Source organism: Garra rufa, chromosome 3, assembly GCF_049309525.1.
Source record: "Garra rufa chromosome 3, GarRuf1.0, whole genome shotgun sequence".
In the NCBI taxonomy this organism is placed as follows: Eukaryota; Metazoa; Chordata; class Actinopteri; order Cypriniformes; family Cyprinidae; genus Garra; species Garra rufa.
Window position 1 is genome coordinate 19,137,236 of NC_133363.1, and position 24,026 is coordinate 19,161,261.

General features: G+C 37.7%; 1 protein-coding gene across 1 annotated transcript in view; it reads right to left on the reverse strand.

The window, feature by feature from the left end:
• Positions 1-280: 280 nt before the first annotated feature.
• m1ap (meiosis 1 associated protein) overlaps positions 281-24,026 on the reverse strand; it is a 62,773-nt gene continuing 39,027 nt past the window's right edge. Inside the window, exons 4-9 of the mRNA XM_073837595.1 lie at positions 6,167-6,355; positions 5,828-5,987; positions 3,933-4,074; positions 3,600-3,797; positions 3,112-3,297; positions 281-1,795 (exon numbers count right to left, since the gene is read on the reverse strand). Coding sequence (XP_073693696.1) covers positions 1,628-1,795; positions 3,112-3,297; positions 3,600-3,797; positions 3,933-4,074; positions 5,828-5,987; positions 6,167-6,355 — 1,043 coding nt within the window. The 3' untranslated portion in view covers positions 281-1,627. The remainder of the gene's footprint in view (positions 1,796-3,111; positions 3,298-3,599; positions 3,798-3,932; positions 4,075-5,827; positions 5,988-6,166; positions 6,356-24,026) is intronic.

A 24,026-nucleotide genomic window follows, 5' to 3' on the forward strand; every position in this document is an offset into this window, starting at 1 on the left:
TTTTTTTAGTTTTTTTATTCTTAAAAGGACAACAGCGAAACATTAAACAACAGCAATTAATAATTTAAAATATAATATATACATGAAGTGTTAATAAATATACAGAAGTAATATATAAATATAAAGTGTTTACAAAGATGAACTAAGACTAAACAATTATTACAACGAATATTCTTAAGTAATTTGGACACTGGTCCATAGGACAACACATGCTTAAAACCTTAGTTAACCAGAAGCAGAGGCATTTGGAACAATAAAAAAAAAATCCCAACTTAATCACTTTCGTAACAACTGAAAAAGTTAGGAAATTGTGAACGTAAAATATGAAATAAGGGGAAAATGACGTGAGATCCTTTCTCTATGTCTGCTTTTTGTGCCGTTTGCACAATGCCAAACCTCAACATGATGTCATAAAGACATGGCGTAGGCGGTGCCAGGTGGGTGGAATGGCGGAAAACTTAATGAGGCAATACTGATGGGGTCTAGTAAGAGAGGCCCATTGAGTAACATTAGAGCTCTGACCTCAGTCTGCATTCACAATCACGTCCCTCAGCTCTCACAACTCTAAACCAGCGCCTCCAAAGCTGAACCTTGTTCTGAGAGGTCACGGGGCTACACAGAGCAACCTCTTTCTTTCTTTTCCCCTCTCTTCACTTTCTGTAACTCATTGAAGGTCTTGAATTCCTACTCAGCTGAGTACAGTGTGTCTCCCTTGGGGCTGTACTGAAGGCTTCCATAAAGGAAGACAATGGCTCTACTTTTCTACTACTTTGGCCTTCTTCCTTCTCAACTCTCTACAGAGCCTTCTAGCCACAGCATTTACATTGAGAAGGCAGTTTTCTCTTTTAAAACAGCCTTTCTTCTTGTCCTTTTACAATTTTGTGGTTTTGTATTTGATTTCTTTTAGCAGCCTCAGCAGCTCACAATTATATATTTTGTTTTCCCAGTTGCGGTGCAGGCTTTGTTAAACCTTATGAAACGACAGTTAGTTTAATTACTCCTCCAAAAGTGAAATCACGCTAGTTACTATGAGGACTGGTTTAATTGCAAACATTTGGGTAACAAAACCGCTTGCTTTTTGCATACTGGGTGTCTGAAATAAGAGGGCTGATTTTGCAGTGTCAGTCTCAAAGCTGCTGAAGTTTTTATTTGGAGAATTAATGAGGTCATTTAATCTGTGCTGTAATGTTTTTCAGATGTGCAGAGATAAACGGAACTGTGATGTTGTACTACTAAATTGTAAACTTAGCCCTCGTCTTGTTAGAAATAAGAAACAACTGTCATGTTTTATTTTGAAAATTATTTAAAACTTGAATTTTTGTATATTCAGTGTTTAAAACTTGCTCTGCTTTAGAAAAGAGAATCTAAATTCAGTACTGCTCTCTCTGTACAGTACAGTGTTCTCTGAATAGTAAACCAACTTTGTATAGCAAATATATGTTTCAAATTAGCTGAACATATAGTGTATATCTGGTCATGTGCAAGTAAGTAACATCCTGTCTGTGGGAGTTTAGAAACGACTGCTCTGAATTTCTAGTTGTGCACAGCAGTTGGTGTCAGTGTGAGTGTCGATGTGAATGTGCAATTTCCTCTCATAGTGAAAGTTTTATGCTTTCTCTTTTTCTCCTTACTGGATCATCAAAGGGTCTTCCTCTTCATAGCTGTCCTGAAAAAAGAGGGCAGGGGCACAGGGTCGGGAGTGGCTGAGGGTTGATAAAGTGCGAGGCATCTTGTTTAAAGGAATGGAAGGCAGCGGGGCCACTGTGGCTCGCACACGACTCTGAGACTGCCGACTCTGCCAACAAAAAATGATAAAACAGAAAAATGAGAGAGTGAGCAACAGGAAAACATAGCTCCAAAACATTTAAAACTCTCTATTACATGATTTGTCTGGTGCACTTCATTTGGCTGCACAAAGTCTTGAATGACTTTAATGTCTGTTTTGCTCCTCCTCCAAGCCTAGCTGTGAGTGTCATTGTGACCTTCGAATTCTTTTCTGTGTATGCAGCTTTAGCTCCTTTAGGCACAATTTTCTGTATTGCACAGAAAATTTGTTGAAATCTAAGTTTGAAACAAAGAACATTATGACGTAAAAACAAATAATAGATGTTCCTAAGAAAAGCATTATTTCTAGTTAACTAATCAAATGAATAAATTTACATGTTCCATTTCCACTGAAGCTCAAGATGCTCATTGGATAATCTCAATTTATAATGGAGAACATGATGATCAGGTTTGACAAACTTCTCTATCAACTGGTGGATCTTGCATGCTTTATTTAAGTATAAACTCCTCCTGTCACATTTGTTCCTCATTTGAAATTTTAACACAACCTTCTATCTATCATAAATATATTCATGAAAGTCTGACATCACAAAGCACTTGTGGCTGGAAAATTGGTCATGTTTAGTCTGATTGTGGAGAGTTTCAAAATAGGGACCCGTTTATTTTTATTGCTCTTTATCGTTTTCTTTCTCCCTCTTGCTCTTTTTGTCTTCCCCTTGCGTGGGTGTTTCAATATTAGGCCAGTGCTTGGTTTCGTTTTTGCTCTCTGGGGCAATAATTTCCCCCTTCCAGCATCACACGCACACGCACATTATTTCTCAATTCAACCCATTCAACTATCTTTGTAGATAGTTGCTTAATATAAAGATATTTCCTCTATTTATTTGCATTTCCAGAATTAGAGCTCAACCAAAATGCTTAACACGGTGTAGAAAGTAGTGTTTGAAAGTTCCTGAAACTTGACAAACACCTCTTTGCTTTAACCTGATTACATCTAATCTATGTAGGTCACCTTAGGTCAACACTACTGACAAAGTATCAGAAAGGTTTTTCATATCTCAGTTTTATATAATGAAGGTATGACAAAATTGTGCAGCATGTCTTCAATTTCCCCAACAGCATCAAGAAGTTAATCAAAAGTCACAATAATACTAATAATTCTACTGCGATCAACTCCAACTTTGTCTAAAACTTTAATATAGCAAACTGCAGATCAAATACTAGTCAACGCAGATCTTCTTTTCTATTATTCTCATTATTATGTAATGCACATAAATGTATCTTTTTACATTTTATAAACATTTTGTTAAATTCTACTCCTCTAACCTGACGCTGTGTGGAGCCCTCTGGTGGTCGACTTGCGCCTCTGCGATGGCCGCGGCCCTGGCCGTGTGCTCCAAATGGTTGTGATGAACGGGTGTGCAAACCTCTAATTCTCAGGTGCAGGTAAAGGTTAGAGTCCAGAGAGAGAGGGTTAAAGACTGGGTCTTTTTCAAGCTGATCCAGGGAGCTCTGGACAAAGATCATCAGTTATGATCAGTTTGTAAAGTTAACATATTTACTTTATTTACCTTCCAGTCACTCCAAACCTGTTTTAGAGTGACATGGATGAATAAATGATGACATGTGACATGTTTAGAGTGAAATGGATGAATAAATGATGACAGAATCGTCTTTTTAATCTATCTCTTTAATAATACTAATTATACTCATTAGAGATCCAGCTGTTTTCACAGCTTTTCACACCATGATTGTTTATGTCAGGGCCATACATTACTAGTAGTCTATAATGTCTGCCTATAATGTAATAGTACCTCCATAGAGGCGAGTGCAGGAAGTTGTGGGTCCTCCACTGAGACAGGCAGGGAGCAGGGTAGCATAAGTTCTCGTGTCATCACAGGTTTCAAAAGCAGAGACTGTGAGCCAGAAGACTGAAGTATATAGTAGGAAAACACACCAGAACGTGAACCTGACCCCGACTCTGAGCGCACCAAAAGGAACCAGTCACGGGTCTAAGTAAACAAAAATATCTAAGTTTTTAACCACATTTTTAGATCACATAACAGATTATCACACAGCAGTGTTCCATGAACACACACACACACACACACACACACACACACACAGACACAGAGTCAGACACTGACTTTTAGTATGTGGCAGAGAGCATGAAATGTCTGTTGGTTTGTTTCCATTTCATCCCAGTCCAGCTGCCAGCATGAGGTTGGTCTGATAATGAGCGGTAGTCCATACAGCACAGACTGACACACTCCACTGGCATGAAGAACTCTGTCACACACACACACAAAAACATCTATATCTGAATGTTGTTGTTTTTTTAGATTGATGCTTAATTATTCAATTAATTTTTTTTTTTTCCTGTGATGGTATAGCTGAATTTTCATTCCTTCAGAAATCAATAATAAAGTAACATTTCTTATTATTATCTTCAATGTTGAAAACAGTTGTGCTGCTTCATATTTTTGTGTAAACTATACTACATTGATTTTTAGCATTAGTTAATAAATTAGAAGTTTAGAAAAGAACAGGATATAATAAGAACTTTAACTACTACTTTTGATAAATAGAATGCATCCTTGTTGAATACAAGCATTAATTTCTTAAAAGATGTAAGCATCTCACAAACCCTGCAAAAACAGTGTGTGAATTAAAAATATGAAAAACTGTGTGAAAGGGAATTATGCAAGGATATGTCATATTGGCCCATAATGACTAGGTGGGGATAAGTAGTATGATTGTATCACAGTGCCCGGAAGAATGACCTCATGTGCATGAAAATTATATGCAAAACACTCAAGGGGAATACAGTGAATGACTGTGTATGGAAGACAGAAGACTCAAACACAGAGCTGTCTGTTTGACAAAAACCTGACTTCGTCATATTGACTTTTGCATAGTCCGTTTTTTTTCTCTCCTTCACCCTCACAGAGCATACTTGTACATTAACTATGTTTTAGAGGCCACATTCAAACTGAGTATTTGCACTCCTGTTGAATATATATGAACATTATTTGTCATCAAAACCACTGTTGTGGATTTTTTTCTAGATTGTGATATATTACAATATCATAGCAGTCTGGAAACTTTTGTGAACCTTTTCATGCTTAACCCTCAAACAACCTTCATTTAGCAGGCCCTAATTTTTCCTTTGTGGGTGTTTTTTTTTTTTTAATAATAAATGTTATATCACTCTCTTTGATAAAATAAAAACAATCAATTTATGCAAAAAAAATTTTTTACATTTATTTACCTCTAAAAGTGACATTTTTTATGTCAAATATGCTTATTTTTATTTTATATTTAATATTTTGTATACTTCAGTAAATAAAATCATTCCAGTAAGTTCAGACAGCCAAAACCTAAAGTTTTGGTGACTCTGGTGACATCTGGTGACATCTGGTGACATATGATGGTATAAAAATATAAAAAATATCAATAGCCACTATGTGGCTATAGTACCCAATGGCTGCATATAGGCTGAAATCTATAAACCACTGTTTCTAACAAAAAAAACATAAAATTTTAATAACTCAAAAAAGTAAAATAGAACCAAATGGTTCTATTGCACAGGATTATTTCTTACGCAGCTCATCCAACACATCCGTTCCTAATTCATTTATCTGTATATAAGACCTGCATTGTGTTTGATTTATAGTTTTTTATTGGACAAATTATTTTAAAAAATGCTCAGAATTGTAGTATTTCCCGTTCATGTCCTATGGGTGCCCATTTTAGTCCACAAAGGGCAAATTAAGGAGTTTTTTTTCAACCACTTAACTTTGTTGAATCAAGTCCAAAAAAAAAAAAAAAAATAGTGTGTTCAGGTGGCAAACTTAGGAAAAGTAGCCAAGTCTTCTACCACTCAGCTTAAGAAACCAATAATAAAAAAACCAAAAAATCGAAACCAAAATTATTTTGCCCAAATTTGTCCCGAAGGATGCTTGAGGGTTTAGACTAATCTATTGTGATGTGCTTGCAGCTTTGCTTGTAAAACAAAATTTAACTGCAGATGTGACTGTACTTGACAACTCGCAGGCGCTGTGGCGAGGGGTTTTGACTGGCCAGACTCTTGTTTGCGGAATGGAAATCTTGCATGCTCTCAGTCTTCACTGCAAGGTCAGGAGTGCCGGGAAGTAAGGCTGGACTGAGAAGTCTCTCCTGCATGTCACACTTCAAACAGACTGGAGAGGGGGACATGAGCATAAGCAACATCACATACCCAAACATTATGAGCAGACTCACAAAACACACAATAAAATGAACTAAAATACTAATTTTGAGCTGTGTACAGCAAAAAACTGATTTCTGAATTAATATTATTTAGTGGATGCTCATGCAGTATCTGTGTTTGTGTTTCTACCTGGGCTTGGCCTGTTGTTGGCGGGGTGTGGTGTAGAACCCTGTGATGTGAGAGAAGGGGGTAGCAACAAGTGCAGGTGCTCTCTGTCTCCACCCTGGTCATGTAGCCACATTTTCAGAAAGTTCTCCAAGGCCACAACTGTGCCCTCCACCAGCTGCAGATCCACCTCTGTACCTGGCATCAGGCTCTCTACAAGAGGAAGAGAAAGAACATTTATATAAATAAATATCACACTGCTATTTCCCTCAACTCAAACTGGCAGCGTAATTGTACATCGGTTTATAATAAAAAGGCAGTTTAAATCCAGGAAGTCTTAAACCTTGACCTTCCTCCTTCTTTATCATTATGGCCCTGTTGTAATGTTTAACCTCTGAACTCAGCTTCATATAGACGAAAAACCTCTGGCAAACAGCAATGTACTGTATGAAAACCTATGCCCTGTGAGGTGAAGGTTGCAGTACTCAAAACAACCAGTAGACGATGCTGTCAAACCAATTCTATATCTCATCAAGGATAACCATTCCAAAGAAAACTTGAAATCTCAAAATGTGCTCGAGCTATGTGATATGTATTTTTGTGAATATTTACATCACAGGTGTCAAACTTAGTTTTTGGATGGCCACAGCCCTGCAGAGTTTAGATTCAACCTTAATTAAACGTACCTGATCCAGCTATTCAAGTCCTTCAGGCTTATTTGAAAAGTATATGGTTTGTTAGAACTGAACTCTGCAGGGCTACAGCCCTCCAGCAACTGAGTTTGACACCTGGATTTACATACATCTTTGCCATGTTAGCTGTTTTAGGCCCAGTATTCTAAATTTGTAATATATGTATAATATATGTAAAAAAATAAGAATCCAGTTTCACTGTAGGGATGGGATTGGCCAGGTGATGCGGTGTTGGTCATCCTTTTTGGCATTCAGGTCAAAGAGTTCAATCTTTGTTTTATCTGACCAGAAAATTTTGCTTCTCATGGTCTGAGAGTCCTTTAGTGCCTTTTGGCAAACTTCAGGCAGGCTGTCATGTGCCTTTTACTGAGGAGTAGCTTCTGTCTGGCCTCTCTACCATACAGGCCTGATTGGTGGAGTGCTGCAGAGATGGTTGTTTTTCTGGAAGTTTCTCCTCTCTCCACAGAGAAACGCACCTCCCTGACTCCCTGTTTGATGGTTTCAAACCTCTCCCATTTATGGATAATGGAGTCCTCTGTGCTCATTGGGACCTTCAATGCTGCAGAAATGTTTTCTGTAACTTGGGCAGTATATTCCAAGTCCTCGGAAGCCACAGGACAGCTTACACTGATTTGCCACAACATTGAAACTACCTGCCTAATATTGTGTAAGTCCCATTCGTTCTGCCAAAACAGAACGATTGAATCCTCAAGACCTCTGAATGTGTCCTGTGGTATCTGGCACAAAAACATTAGTAGCAGATCATTTAAGTCCTGCAAGCTTTGAGGTGGGGCCTTCGTGGATCAGATTTGTTGGGCCGGCACCTCCCATTGATACTAAATTAAACTGAGACTTGGGGAATCTGGAGGTCAAGGCAACACTTTTTGTCATGTTCCCCAAATCATTCCTGAACAATTTTTTTTCAGTATGGCAGGGTGCATTATCCTACAGGAAGAGGCCACTATTAGCATGAACAGAACACTGTTAAAAAAAAAACCTAATTTTACAGAAAATAACTGTAACTTTTTTACAGTAGTTTTCTGTTATTTCAAGTTACATTCAAAACTTAGTAAGATTACTAACAATATCTGTAAACTAACAACTTGACTGTTCTTTTAGGTCCTTTTTCATTAAACACAAATTACAGTATTTTTTCTTTTTTATACAGAAAAAAATACTGTATTATTTTTACAGTATTTTTATGTTATTTTAAATTATGTTAAAAACTTTGTAAAATTACAAACAATATCTGTAAATTAACAACTTAACTGTTATTTTAAGTATTACTCCATTAATGACAAATTACAGGAATTCTCATTTTTTTATACAAAAAAAATATTGTATTTTTTTACAGTATTTTTTCTGTTTTCTTAAATTACTTACATATTGATGTAAAATTACAAAAACAATCTGTAATTAAATAATGTAGCTCATTAAGGTTTATGTCCATACTAACAATTTAATGTTCTTTTTGCAATTTGAAAGTAAATCTTATTAGTTTTATATTTAAGGTGTATTTTACATTAAAACTCTGTAATTTTAAATAAAACAGAAGTAGAATATATATAAAATAGAAAATCAGTCTTAAAATCCACAAATCCTGTAACCATGCACTAAAAATGTATTGCATTAAAAATTGTTTATTTTTATAAAGAACAAATTAACCAATAAAGAGCGAGTGTATAATTTATTTGCAAAAGTCAAGTCAAAAAGCAATACCACAGTAGTCCAAATGACAATAGGTTTGCAGTCGCAGTCCTCTCTGGTGGAATATACAGTAGGATAATAATGTAGTGTGAGGAGTCGGGATGTGCATATCGATCCTAAAGTATCGATATATCGATACTGATGCGAGTATCAAAAGTATCGATACTCAAATTGAAAATATCGATACTAAGGTGTGTTTTATTTACCAGTGATTTTGTTTATATAACAAAAAGAAAGGAGTACAATGTGCATTGAATTGGATGCATAACCTATGTTGGAGAATAACTGTTCACGATAGAACACTTTTCCTACTCATGTGACCGCACGCAAATGATGCAAGACAGAACCAATCAATCACAGAGAGCATTCACTCCCTTTAGACAATGCATTCAAACAGGGCTGTGTTTCCTAAAAGTATCATAAGAAATCATTGATGCTTTTGGGAACGACAGCCCTGTACAATGCTTATCAGAGGACAGAAAATAAAAACATGTTTGAGCTATTTCTCAATAAACAAACTGAAACTGAAGCTTACATAATTTGCATTTCACAAGTGCAATTACATTTCTTTAAATTAACACTTAAAGTTCATTGATCATGTTTTGTAGTAATGATGATATAAATTATACACTGGCAGAATAAAAATGTTGTATTTTATGTGTGCAACAGCCTGTCACTGGCAGCCCCTTATGAAACCAAGTATTTTCAACTGTAGGTTTTGTAGTTACCACTAAAATAAACATATTTTAACCACGTGTGGAAAATAAAATGTAATTAGTTGCATATTAAATGTTAAACTGCATTTCAAATATAAAGTGTAAAAGGTTATAAAAAGGGCATAATTACATATTTAATTTAATAAATGTAATAATTAAAAATTAAGTTTAGAAGTATCGTATCGGTATCGATATCGATGATACTGGCCTTAAAAATATCGGTATCGTATTGAAAACAAAATAAGTGGTATCGCCCATCCCTAGTGAGGAGCAGGGCATCATTTAAGTTGTTAAACGCTCAAAACACTAGTATCCCGAATTCACTTTCACTATCGCTCAGTTGACGCGCTTTTCCTTTTTAAAACACGCATTAACGGCGCGGCGGAAACACTGCAAGTCGCAATCTATGACGGTACCGGCGACAGCCAATGAGCGTTTGATTATCGCTGCCGTTAATCATTCTGGCCAATGACTAGTAGGGAGCCATTTCCCGGTCAAATTTGAATATGCTGATCGGCTTCTGCTGCAGACTGCATCGGTCGTTCCTCCAGCAACGGCTTTTACATGGATTTTATTTTTGTTTAATTCATATTTTGAGCGAGTTTTGGTTGTGGAATGAAGATTGAAAACAAACAAACGCGAATATGGACTTTTTCCAACAGCTAAAGATCATGCAAACTGCAAAAGGTAAGTACCCTTTACTATTATATAAAGTTCTATAGACTGTTACGCTAGTTACATTAAGATACAGGGTACTGTAGTGATATGCTAATCGCGATTACATATCTTAGTATCCTACCAGTGTGTTTTGTTAGTATGAGCTAATACTGTTAGCTGCAGCTAGGCGGTAACATTATATTTATGTCTTGCTGAATATATGAAGTGAAAGAAATCTGCACCTCACTTGAATAGTCAAATACAGACAGTTTACTTAAGATTTAACGTTAATTGACCTAAATACAGTCGCTAATGTTTTGAGTCCAGATTAACAAACCCGGTTGGTGTCAGTTACTGGATCTGTGCATTTTGTTCTTAAAGTTACAGCAGTATAATTACCAGCAGTCGTTCTTAATTATAATCAAACACTAAAGAGAAAATCATTAAATGTACTTAACTTGCCTTTGTATTAATTTGCTAATTTGATCGTATGTTGAATGAAATACAATATAATAAATAACTATACTGTAATATATTACTATTGTGAAATAATATGGTCATATCGTGCACCCATGCTAGTTTTAAGATCAAACTCACAAAATGTGACAGAACTTCAAAATGAGTAACCTAAGAACACTGTTATGTGAACTCATCTGACAGAGAGAGGACCTGAGTGAAAGCATGATCATTGGACTCCATGGAGAAGAATACTAGATGTAAACCAGGATTTTTTGGATCAACTGTGCAGATTTGTATGGAGCTGGTGAGTACACTTTTGCAAGCCCATGTCTGTCAGTAAGTAGATAGTGTTTTATCAAACAAATTAATTTTAATGTAATTGATTGCTTGTGTGTGTGTGTTTCCCCCTTATGATCCTGAAGTTTTGGGAATGAAAATCTCCTACATGATCTTCAGAGGAAGTAAGTATTCATTTCTAACTTTAAGATTCTACATCATGTCATTCTTAACATTAAGACACACTAACATTAATTTATTTTTAAAGGAATGTTCATAGTATTTTTCTTCTGTTTTTTTTATTTTATTTTTTCTCTTTTTTCAATTTGTTTTGTTTTGTTTTTTACCCCCAGCTGACTAAGCTGATTACTGGCCATTTGGAGGAAGACTGCTCTTCATCTGGTGTGTCTGTCACTTCTGGTGCAGAGTCATGGACCTTTTGTTGTATGTTATGGTTGTAATTATTCTCACACTACATTAATTATCAGAGCTACAGTGGTGCCCAAAATTATTAGAACACTAGTATTTTAACTAACTAACTAGTGCCTTAACTAATGGTTTAAACTTAACTATTTCTATCATTTGCTATAGTGTGTCAGTATGAAATTTGTTTACATTTTCAAGCATTCATTTTGCCATTAATTATAATAATCAGTGACACAAGGAGTATGAAAACAGACAGAGGTCTAATCTCATCATCTAAATCCAGAAGAACTGTGGCAACATCTCCAAGATGCTTAAAGAAACCTACCAGCAAAGCAGTACTGTTAAAAGTTTTAAGCACTTGTGTACAAATTCTGTAAAATGAGAATGTTGATAAAAATATCATGAATGTCAAAAATGTTATTTGTTTTCTTCATCAATTAACTTCTTTGACCATCATCTTGTGTTTAAAGCAGCTTTTGCACTAGGTGCACTTGCGGATAGTTTTTCAGGTTTGCAGGTGGCTCTCTTGAAGTATCTTGGAGACGTTGCCACAGTTCTTCTAGATTTAATCTGTCTCAGTTTGTTCTGTTTCTTCATGTCATTCTGTGCAGAATGGATGATGATAAAATCAGATCTCTGTGTGGAGCACTGGCTGTTGTCAAACAAAAATATTACTGGATTATTACATTTAATGGCAAAATTAATGTTTAGAAATATAAAATAAAATTACCCATTGAAACACTACAGCAAAAGATAGACATAACTGAATTAAAATCATTTTTAGCTGGTAAAAATACAAGTGTTCTAATAATTTTGGACACCACTGTATATGGAGCCCAAGGATTAAGATAAAATGATGTGGATGAGATAGAAATGCATTTTTAGTTCAGTTTCTCCTTGGAGCTCTGAATAACTGGTTATGAAAAATTCAATAATCTAAATTTATATCTGAAACTAATAAAATTGTTAATCTTGACAATTTTGTAGATGTACTGGTTTTGTATTTATTCAGTTCTAAAGGACTAGTTCAATTCTGATACAAATATTTCCTGCTGATAATTTACTCACCCCTGTGTCATTCAAGATGCTCGTGTCTGTCTCTTTTTCTGTCGAAAAGGTTTTTGAGAAAAACATTCCAGGATTTTTCTCCATATTTCGATGGGAGCCAACGGGTTGAAGGTCCAAAATTAATTAATTAATTAATTAAAAATGAATTGTCAATGCAGCTTCAAAGGGCTCTACATCATCCCATCCAAGGAATAAGGGTCACTGGGAACTTGTAAAGCCCTTTGAAAGCTGTATTGAAATTTTGAAACCTTTATCCTTGACCTTAATCCCACTGAAGTCTTTTCCTCAAAAACTTTAATTTCTTTTCGACTTCAAGAAAGAAAGATATGAACATCTTGGATTACATGTGGAAGAGTGAATTATCAGGAAATATTTTCTAATAGTTTTAAGTTAAACATATATTTAATTAAACGTTTTGATGAAACTGTCCCATGTTCTTTTAATGTAATTGTGCTGTATTTTTTATTTTTTTTTAATTGCTGAAATGTAAAATGTTAATTTTATACGGCATTTGCACAGACTTTGTATTGCAGACTGTTTTTTGTCTTTTAAATAAAACTGTTAATTTTAATTTATGTTAATTTTCCACCTTGAGCACTTTATTGAAGGTTTTTTATTGTAATGATTTGTAAAATAACAGTGTTTCTCTGTAGAACATTTAGTGCTTTCATTGTAATAATCTAGGTAAAATTTGTCAAATAAGGGTTTTACACTGTAAAAAAATGGTCAAACGACTGGCAGCTACGGCTGCCAAACAAAAACCATAAAGTTAAAGTAAAATATTGTAACTAAAAAAGGGGAAAGTCTGTTAAATAAGGGTTTTACACTGTAAAAGAGGTCCCATAAAAAAACGGTCAAATGACTGGCAGCTGCGGCTGCCAAACAAAAACCGTAAAATTAAAGTAAAATATCCTAATTGAAACAAGGAAAAATCATTAAAATAAGGTTTTACACTGTAAAAAAGTCCTGTAAAAAAACGGTCAAATGACTGGCAGCTACGGCTGCCAAACAAAAACCGTAAAATTAAAGTAAATTATCGTAACTGAAACAAGGAAAAATCTGTAAAATAATGTTTTTTTCTGTAAAACCTTTAATGAAAATTTCTTTAAAATTATTGTTTTTGCACTTTATTTCAATTAAGATATTTTACTATAATATTACGTTTTTTGTTTGGCAGCCGTAGCTGCCAGTCATTTGACCGTTTTTTTACGAGATTTTTTTTACAGTGAAGTACATGGTCTGCAAAAATATTTCAGTAGGTGGTACATGTCAAAGTAACATGAATGCCAGAACCCAAGGTTTGGGTAACACTACCTGCTTGCATCTCTTTCCCAGGTAAACAATGCACACACATCTGACCTACTTGATCTAAAAGAAAATGTGATTTAACAGATAATTTAAGCCTTCCATTGCTCTTTGGTCCAGTTCTGATGCTCACATGCGCATTGTAGGCATCAAGGACACTCTGTCCGTTCAGTGGCAACACAGCCCTGTATACACCAAACTGCGATGCAGTGTGTGTTCCGACACCTTTCTATCATGGCCAGCATTTTTTTTTTTTTTTTAGCAATTTGAGCTACAGTAGCTATTCTGTGCGATTGGATGAGATGGGCTAGACTTTGTTCCCCATGAGCATCCATAAACCTTGGACCGATTCAACGGATTTCTATTTAGGGCACATACAAACTGCACTGCAATCTTTTTTTTCAAAAAGTTATTTTGAGTGGAAATAACAATTGCTGTGGTATCGAAATTGGAATGAAGAATTGCAAAATTGTGCTTTGTGTCATCTGAGCTTATTTATTAGAATAAAAGATAACATGGGTCAAAAATAATGACAACAGCATATATATATATATATATATATACACACACACACTTTTTTTTTTTTTGGCAAGGACAGTTAAAATATTGGCAGGGCAAGTAAAAATTTTAACCACTGCCAGTTGAAAAAAATCCTTGGTGTTAAGCCTTGGTAAAGATGAAACATATGCAACGATAAGACTGTTCACAATAAGATCTAAAATATTAATTCAGAAAATAGATAAACATTCATTTCATGCTGACTTTAAATGTAATGTCCTGTAAGAGTTAAAGTGGAAACTGAAATGTATGTTAACAATCATGGCCACTCTATCTGAACTCTCAGTCTCTCTAAATTATTTATGTGCTCTCTAGAGCACTATAGAGTCTTCAGAGGGTAATGGGGTTTCACAGTACATCTTTAATCTTTCATTCCCAAACAAACTCAATAACTCAGAGAAAACTCTGATAGCTGGAGGAAGAGGAGGAGAACAATCTCAACCATGACAATTACTGTCATGGGAATTTAAGATCGAAAGAAAATCTGCCACATTTTCAGACCAACAACACACAGTTCACAATAATTGTTTTGGGGGAGAACATGATATTTTTTATGTCATATTCAGGTCGAATCAGCCTAGCAAACATCTGTACGTTTGTGCTAAACATACATTCTGCACAAAAGGTTAAACTTAAATGCTCAGGGTCAAATAGCTGAATTTAAATGAATTAGATACAATTTATTAAAAGTAATTGCTTATTCCTATGCCTCCAAACGAACTGTCAGCCTATATTGGAATCAATTTCTACTGTATCATTGACTCAAATGTGCACTAATGAGGTGTAGAACAGTTTAGGTCAGCAGTCCTTAAATTTGAGTTCTGAATAAATACAGCTGATATGTGCATCTCAGCACTCTATTGCTCATATCCAATAGATGTGGCCCAGATGGAGAGGGTGATAAAAATGCAAGTGCAAATGGAGAGTGTAAATGGCTTAGAGTAAATGGCAAATAACACACATCCCCCGTATCACTTCCTTTTGACACATATCTTGCATCTAGTGATGCCACTTCTGTCGTTATCCTCATTCCTTTTTCATATCAAACTATGATCCATCAAGTGATGTTTCAATGCAATATTGCCCTTTTTATTTTTATTACAGACCTATTAAAATGTGATTGTTGCATTAGTTTAAATGCCACTTCTGCATTCTTCCCTGTTTCAGATAATTTCATTCAGCTGAAGTTTATAAATGTATTCATTCAGTTGTAAGAGCTCTACTTAAATGATTGTTTTTAAACAGTGCTGTCCCTATGAGCTATGCCTTTAAATGGTTCCAGGGGGCGCTAATGTACTGATAGCCTATACCATGCAAATGGCCAACACCTGGTTTATCAAATAAGAGGATTAAAAAAATGGCATTCAAACATTGGTGTGCAGTTTTAGTTTTAGAGACATCAACCCACAGCATCATAACATTTTAGGTTTTAAAGTTCTAAGAAAAAGGAAAGAAAAGAAAAAAAAAATGCTTGATGCTTGCATTTTGCTTGGTAAAAGACAAATTTAATGCAAACTGATTATAATTACTTCATTTAGTTTTTGTGATAACTGAACAAATCACCGTATTCTCTGATAACAATTAAAGTGTTAGGTGTAACAGAGAACATTTCTGAAAGGGGGAAAAACTTATCATAATAATGGATGACAAATGGAAAATGCAGCGCCAGCATGTACACAATGAATATTAAAAGGTGATGATGACTAGCCATCATCTGTACACACACCTGTTAACATTTTGATGGAATCATTACCATACCAGCTATGACTTTCTCTGACCTTTTCCCCGTCAGCAGTGAGGGTAGTTTCCTGAAATACAGACTGCTGAATTCAGCGTTTGTACAGGATGGATACTCTTCCAACTTAGCACACAACAAAAAAACAACAATACGGAAAATTTCAGTTGAAGCTACTCCTATCAAGGCATCAATTAGTGATTAGTTCTAGTTTTAGCCAGTAAATACATTTATAATGTTACAAAAGATTTCTATTTAAAGGTGCCATAGAATGCATTGATACAATATTTTAAATTGTTCTCTGATATCTACATAGAAGGTATATGGCATAGGAAAGGGCAAAAATTCTCCAGAAACGGTTTTACAGGTCCATTTACAACCCTAGGATTTGTCCCTAGAATGAAATGGTCTGTTATTACCTTATTTGGAAGAGTCATGAATAATAATGATGAGCTCTGCTCTGATTGGCTGTTTCACAGAGCGGCTCATTTCAGTAGTTCACACATGGAGGAAAATATATATTTAAACATGGAGCTTGAGCCACTATTAATATGCGGTTTATTAATGTCACAGTTATGTCAGTTTATGTCTATTGGTTTCTTCCATTGTCTCCCCCTGCCATTCTGTTGTCACTTGGTTTAGCCCTCATCACCGTCATCTGTAACACCTGTGTCTCATTATTAGTTTCCCTTTATAAGTCAGTCTCTGTTTTCAGTTAGATGTCGGTCTTTATTCATTACATGTGGTTCGTGTGTGGAAGTGATCTGTGTTCCTGCCCGTATATCAGAAGATTATATTAAATATAGTGTTTATTGTGAATCTTGTCTCGTCTCGTCTCATCCAGCACGTCAACTTATAACAATTAACCGCCGTTTTGAATGCACAATCATTTTACTTTCACTTTTGTGATCGTATGTGCTCTGTGTAATGATATACCGTAAATCCCCTAATACAGGCCCGGGCCTTTATTTTACTCAAGCACATCGCGGTCCAGGCCTTTATTAGAAGGTGTCATGACTCTGGGCTGTGGGTTCCCTCAGCCACCTGAGGTCGCTGTTCCCTTCCCTTCCCTATCCGGACTATAAGAACTCTCATTTCCCACTCATCATTCTGGTTGCATTACATGTTTTGTGAATCCTGTCTTTGTGTTCGTGATCCCGGCTCTAGACCTTGTTCTTGTTTTGTTCTTTTGAATTTAAGTTGTGTTCTGGCCGTGTTGGCTTTTTGTTGTGTTTGTTTATTTGTTTAATTAAACTTCTATCTTACCTGCACCTGGACCCAGATCTCCTCAATCCACCAACGTGACAGAATGCAACCAGCCAAGATAGGTCCAGCGGGGAAGAATTTTTTTAGAGAGGCGGCGTCCCCCCGCTTGGTGGCGGCGTACGCTCGTTTGGTGGCGGCATCCGCTCGCTCTGCTTCCGGTGCAGCGGCGTCCGATCGCGCTGTGCCCGAGTGGATGGCAGTCGTCAACGCTCGTCTGGTGGCGGAGGACGCTCGCTTGGCGGCGGCGTCCGCTATCTCTGTTCCCGAAGCGGCAGTGACCGATCGCGCTGTGCCCGAGTGGATGGCAGTCGTCAACGCTTGTCTGGCGGCGGAGGACGCTTGCTTGGCGGCGGCGTGCGCTATCTCTGTTCCCGAAGCGGCAGTGACCGCTATCTCTGTTCCTGATGCAGCGGCGACCGCTCTCTTTGTTCCCGAGGCGGCGGTGACCGCTATCTCTGTTCCCGAAGGGGCGATGATCGCTTTCTCTGTTCCTGAGGCGGCGGTGACCGCTATCTCTGTTCCCGAAGGGGCGATGACCGCTTTCTCTGTTCCTGACGCGGCGGTGACCGCTATCTCTGTTCCCGAGGCGGCGGCGACCGCTATCTCCGTTCCTGACGCGGCAGAGACCGCTCGCTTTGTGCCCGAGGCGGCGGCGTCCGCTATCTCTGTTCCTGACGCTGCGGTGACCGCTATCTCTGTTCCTGATGCGGCGGCGACCGCTCTCTCTGTTCCCGAGGCGGCGGTGACCCCTATCTCTGTTCCCAAAGGGGCGATGACAACTTTCTCTGTTCCTGACGCGGCAGAGACCGCTCGCTTTGTGCCCTAGGCGGCGGCGTCCGCTATCTCTGTTCCTGACACGGCGGTGACCGCTACCTCTGTTCCTGATACGGCGGCGACCGCTCACTCCGTGCCCGATGCAGCGGGGTCCGCGGACGTTTCTCTGACGGCGAGGCCGGCTCACGTTCCTCTGACGGCGAGGCCGGCTCACGTTCCTCTGACGGCGGTGCCCGCTGAGGTTCCTCTGGCGGCGATGCCAGCTCACGTTCCTCTGGCGGCGGTGCCCGCGGACGTTTCTCTGGCGGCGGTGTCCGCTGACGTTCCTCTGGCGGCGAGGCCGGCTCACGTTCCACTGGCGGCGGTGTCCGCCCACGTCCCTCTGACGGCTATATCCGCTCACGTTCCTCTGCTGCACGGGCCTGGCCCGCCATCCCTCCCCCTGATTCACCTTCCCCCGTTCCTCCTCCCTCCAGATTTTTTTTGTTTGGGAACGTCTGGAAGCCGTTCCCTTGAGGGGGGGTACTGTCATGACTCTGGGCTGTGGGTTCCCTCAGCCACCTGAGGTCGCTGTTCCCTTCCCTTGCACTGCACTTCCCTGATCGTTATCACCTGTGATTGTCATTAGCACTATCAACCCACACCTGTTCAATTATCCGGACTATAAGAACTCTCATTTCCCACTCATCATTCTGGTTGCATTACATGTTTTGTGAATCCTGTCTTTGTGTTCGTGATCCCGGCTCTAGACCTTGTTCTTGTTTTGTTCTTTTGAATTTAAGTTGTGTTCTGGCCGTGTTGGCTTTTTGTTGTGTTTGTTTATTTGTTTAATTAAACTTCTATCTTACCTGCACCTGGACCCAGATCTCCTCAATCCACCAACGTGACAGAAGGAGGCCAGAATTAGAGGCAGGCCTCAATTTCTATTTGAGCAAAACGAACTACCAGTAGAATAAAAAAATTTTGCGTCTATTTGAACCTATAAAATACTAGGTGCATTTAATAATCACTCCGCACCGGGTTTATAATTTCCCACTCCCGCTCCACTCTTCGCTCACTGATATCAGAAACACAGCTCCGCCTTTGCTCCGCGTCAAAAAAGAAATAATGTTTGAAATATAACAGTCCTGTTCATAACACATATTAAAATAAAAATACTAAAATAAAATAACAGGAGAGTTTGGAACACTAGTGTGCAAACTTATAATAACATTGTTAGCATTAAAAGAGTATAACTGCTGCTTCATGCCGTGCAAAGTTTGTAATGAAAATAAAAATACATTTTCGTCAGTTATTTTACCTATGGATCGCTGCATTTCTTACAGATGTCTGTTTATTCGAAATCAGATACCATTACATTTGTTTTAATGCATTACTGACAGAGCAATTGCGTGTGAATTAGTGTTGTACCTGTTTAAATCATGCTTTCACCTGAAAATATTCATTATCTAGAAGGAACAAACTTCCTTATGAACTATAATTTACCGTTCATCCATTGCCGTCATCATAGCCTATTCTTTCTGATTTGAGTGATCCATCTCTATCAAGCTAGCTAAACATGTTTAACATATGAATTCTTGCTTAATATGCAGTTGTATTACGGACCGTTGGCATGAATTGTACTCATGATGGAGCGGTGGCGGAGCGCTCTTGGAGCGAGTGAAAACCACGACGCTCCGACTTTTCAAAAATCCGCTCCTCCCTCCATTCAAAATTACACCGCTCCTACTCCACTCCGCTCACATACTCTGCTGCCCAGGCAAACGTTGTTTCTAATAATAGCCCCGGCCGCTATTAGAGACCGGCCATTATTTACCTCAGCTGACAGCGAGACCGGCCAATGTTGGAGACCCGGCCACTAATGGAATACGTAAGGGATAATCAACGGTTTGCCGTGCGTTAAAGGATTTTAAATGCACGACGTGGAGGCTAATAACCGCCCGACGCGAAGCGGAGGGTGGTTGCCTCCGCGAAGTGCATTTTAAATCCTTTAACGCACGGCAAGCCGTTGATTATCCCGCTTATTCCATGGTTATAGACAAATTAAAACTAGGATTGATATTTGCAGCGCAAAATTTGACTGAATGGATAAAAAAGACGGTTATTTATGTAGCGATCTAGTATCTAGGATATTTTAATAAGGATCGCAGGCAAACGCTGACAAGAAGTTTATGTATGTGCGCAGCACAATGCGATCTCTCTCTCTCTCTCTCTCTCTCTCTCTCTCTCTCTCTGTGCTTTTGCGTGCATAAATTAAAGCAGCGCATTAATATAGAACGGTGATTAAACTGACTTGGAACTACCTGTGCATTAAACGGTTTTACTGCACACCTGCCAGCCAATCAGAATCCAGTATCCAGACATTCCATGGAATAAAGGCCAATATAAGAGGATTTACGGTACTGCAGCGGCAGTACTTACCACATAAGTTTAGATGCTTGTTAGTGATGCTCAGGATCTGTAATCATTCGCCATCGTCCACGCAGTCATCTCTCCAGCTCTCCATTTATAGGGTAAGTGAAATCTTATGTACTGCAATATAACAGGCTACCGCTAGCAGTAAGCTAACCATGTCTCCTTATTTTATTAGAATGCCTTTTTTGTTTTCCTTGCGTTTCTGAGTAAGTTACAGACACTAACCATCCCTGCACTTAACGTCTCCTGATCACGACTCTTATGTATAGTCGCTGTTATGTTAGCATTATATAATGGTGTTTGAGACTCACGGTATGTCATGTCCACGTACAGAACTGTTATTATTCAACTATGCCAAGGTAAATACAGTTTACCTTCTATGGCATCTTTAAAACAAATGCTTACTATTCATCAAAGAATCTTGAAAAAAAAAATGTATCACAGTTTCCACAAAAATTCAAAAACTGTTTTTAAATATTGTCAAAAGTAAGAAAAGCTTATACTACGGGGCTGTTGAATGCTTGATGCAATCTGATACAATAAAATCTATAATGCTGTCTACACTGGATGCAACGCGGCTCAACATTGGAAATCCCCGACAGTAATCTCAATCTGCTGCCGCGTTCAATTTATGACGTACTCACACAAAGTTGAAATGATTTGCAACGGTCGCGTCCGCTGTAGACAGACTTTAGCTGTTGCGTCCGGTGTGTTAGCCTTAATTGGATTGTTGAAGGTCATTTTGATGTGAATTAACCCTATTCAGACGGTAAGTTAACTGTATCTCATGGGAACGTAAGGTATTTTCAACATTTACAGGGGCTAGTCCTTGATTTTATTGCATAATGTCAGTGTTTTAGTTTAAAATTCACCTTTTGAATAATATTTTTTAACCGCTGCGGATTTACATGAACAATATTTACAAGAATATTTCATCAACGCTACACCTCAGGAGAAAGAGGGAAAAAAAACAGATAAACATTTGAAATGGGCCATACAGCAATACAATGTTATTATTAACCTACAATTAGGCTATTTTACATTAAAGATGTGAACCAAGCAACTTTATATTATATTATATTATATTTTTAAAATGACATCCATCACTTTGAGATAAAAAAATAATTTCAATAGCATGCCTGTCTTATTTTTCAAACAGGGGATTTTAATAATCACTAATAAATATGATATTGTAATATTTTCCTTTTGTTAAATTAAATATTATATTGTATTTAGGCAGACAATCATGCAACCACATGAGCAGCATGTTCCCAGGTTTGTAGGACATAAATCGACACATAAATCGACATCTGAGTATATGGGTTTTATCAAGTGCCATGCAGATTTATTTTTACAGACATATACTGTACATGAGAAACAATTACCATCCGAATAGAGCTATTGAGCACCATACCTTAACAGAACTATTGGACAGTTATTACAAATTAAAGGTCCCATATTGTCAAAATCGAAATTTCCTGGCTTTTTTCATGATAACTGAAGTCTAGGGGCTATGTAACTACCATATGAGTTTCAAAGCAGTCAATCCACAGTAAACTGCACACAGCCTGCTTAAAGTAGCTGTTTCTTTTCACGAGACGCTGTGACTTCCGTAAAGATGTGACGTCCGATCTACTCAGTCACCGCCTTCAGTCACCACCCCCAACACCAACCACTGTCCCACCCTCCTTTTGTCAAACCCAGACAACAACGCATCCATTCCATTGTTGAGCAACAACAACACGAAAACAAGTCGAGAAAATGCTGTTCAGTCCATGGTTGTCAGGAAACTACACCATTGCACAGGCTTCCGAACAACGTTAATATAAGAGACCAGTACCAGTGGTAGTCAACTTCAGCCTCTTTCACACAGCGATTCCGGTAAATACACGGATAATATGTCCCATGATTTGTTCCGGAGTTGTTTAATTTGGTTCATTCACAGTTGTTTTCCGGAATCTGTGCGTGCTTTACACACAACCCATAAAGACATGTGACATTTGGATGTGAGATGTAATGCAACGCGTATGATTCACTAAACTGAAACCTGCACAAACTGTGCTTCAGCGCTGATAGTGAGGAGCTGGCTCTGCCCGATCGCCGCTTCATTCCACTTTGCACGTATTTTTTCGTCGTGAAGAGTCGCATGATAACGTGCATCATCACTACAACACTGCCTTTACGGTTCTGGCTTTTGTTCACACAGCGCTCGTTCCCGTAATTTTCCAGAATCAGCGCGCATTGTGAAAGGGGCTTTACTAAAGCAACAGTTATGTAGCTTACTGCATTCGGTGTTTGAAAAAGAAAAAACATTAATGATCATTCTGAAATATCCTGTTGAGTATCACCAGGCTAGGCTCTCTCTATTGCTCTGAGCTCGCTTACAGCATACATGACGTAGTTACCTGTGGTTGGCCTGGCTGTGCGTCACTCAGAAAACAACAGGCCAATCAGAAGAGAGGCTCATGAATATTAATTAGATGGGTCAAAATCGACATGTTTTTGACAGAGCTCCTAAAAAAGGAGCTGTAAAAATATATTGAGATGGATTTTGGCACTTATACCGCAAATATATATTCTTAAGAACATCAACAACTAAAATAAACCTCCAGAAATGTGTACAATATGGGACCTTTAAAAACACATTAGTGAACAATGTTAACTCATGTTGTGTAGTGCACTAATGAATGTTCTTTTCTTCATCTGACTTGAGTGTTATCGTCTTGTGTTTAACTTTGTCTTTTTGGTTTCTTCAGGATGTAAATCAACAACATTGTCAGAGTGAAGCTCAAAGAAGTATTTTTTTCTTCAATTGTTTTTGGAATGTGGTAAGAGAAATTTTAACCTTGTTAACAGTGGTGGAGGTAACGAATTACAACTACTCACGTTACTGTAATTAAGTACATTTTTTTGGGTATTTGTACTTTCATGAGTATAATTTTAAGTCTGTAATTTTACTTGTACTTGAGTACAAATTAACCTGAGTGATTTACTTAATTACTTTTAAAATCACAATTCGTTACAGAGTACTGCAATTTGAATATTATATTTTAACCACTGACTGGCATTTCGGTAGCCAATAAAAATATCTCTTCTTAACGGACCAATGAAAAGCCTGGTATAGTATTTGAACCGAAAAACAAGTTCCGTTTATTTTTATTTATTTTTTTCCGGCGCACTATTGATTAGATAATCATCACTAGAACTAGGGCTGGGCGATAAATCAATTTTATATCGATTAACTCGATTAATGTGTAGTTTACATCGATTTGTTTGAATGAAATTCTCTTTAATATCCGCTGACGCTCCTCTCTGGGCTCCAGCAGTTCCGAATGGGCTCAGCCCTCCCCCGCGCATTCACCATATTAGAAACACACTGATATACTGTATATATTTGTTTTCAGAAAGGCACGGAAAAAAATAATGGGAGCCACTAAAGGGATATGATTAGCTACTTGTTAGCCAGTTAGACGGACCCGATCAGCATATTTGTGTTTGCGCTCAGGGGATCTTCAAAGGTTTCTACGTGTTTTTACAACGTAGAGTAATATATCACGGACATATCTCACAAATCCTTTCATAAACAAAGTGTAGAGAGTGTAAATAAGAGACTGATTGTACAGTATAGCGAGCGTTGTTGATTATAATAGAGCTTTGTGATATTGCGATCCAAGATGAGTAACAGCTTTTAATATTTTTTTAAGGGAGTTTGTATATGAGATATTGATTTAACAGCAGTTAAATAAAAAAGAAGTTATTGTCTGACTATAACACTATTGCCTAATTTTGCTCTATTTCGTGGTCAAATGTAGCCTGAAACAAGTCACATC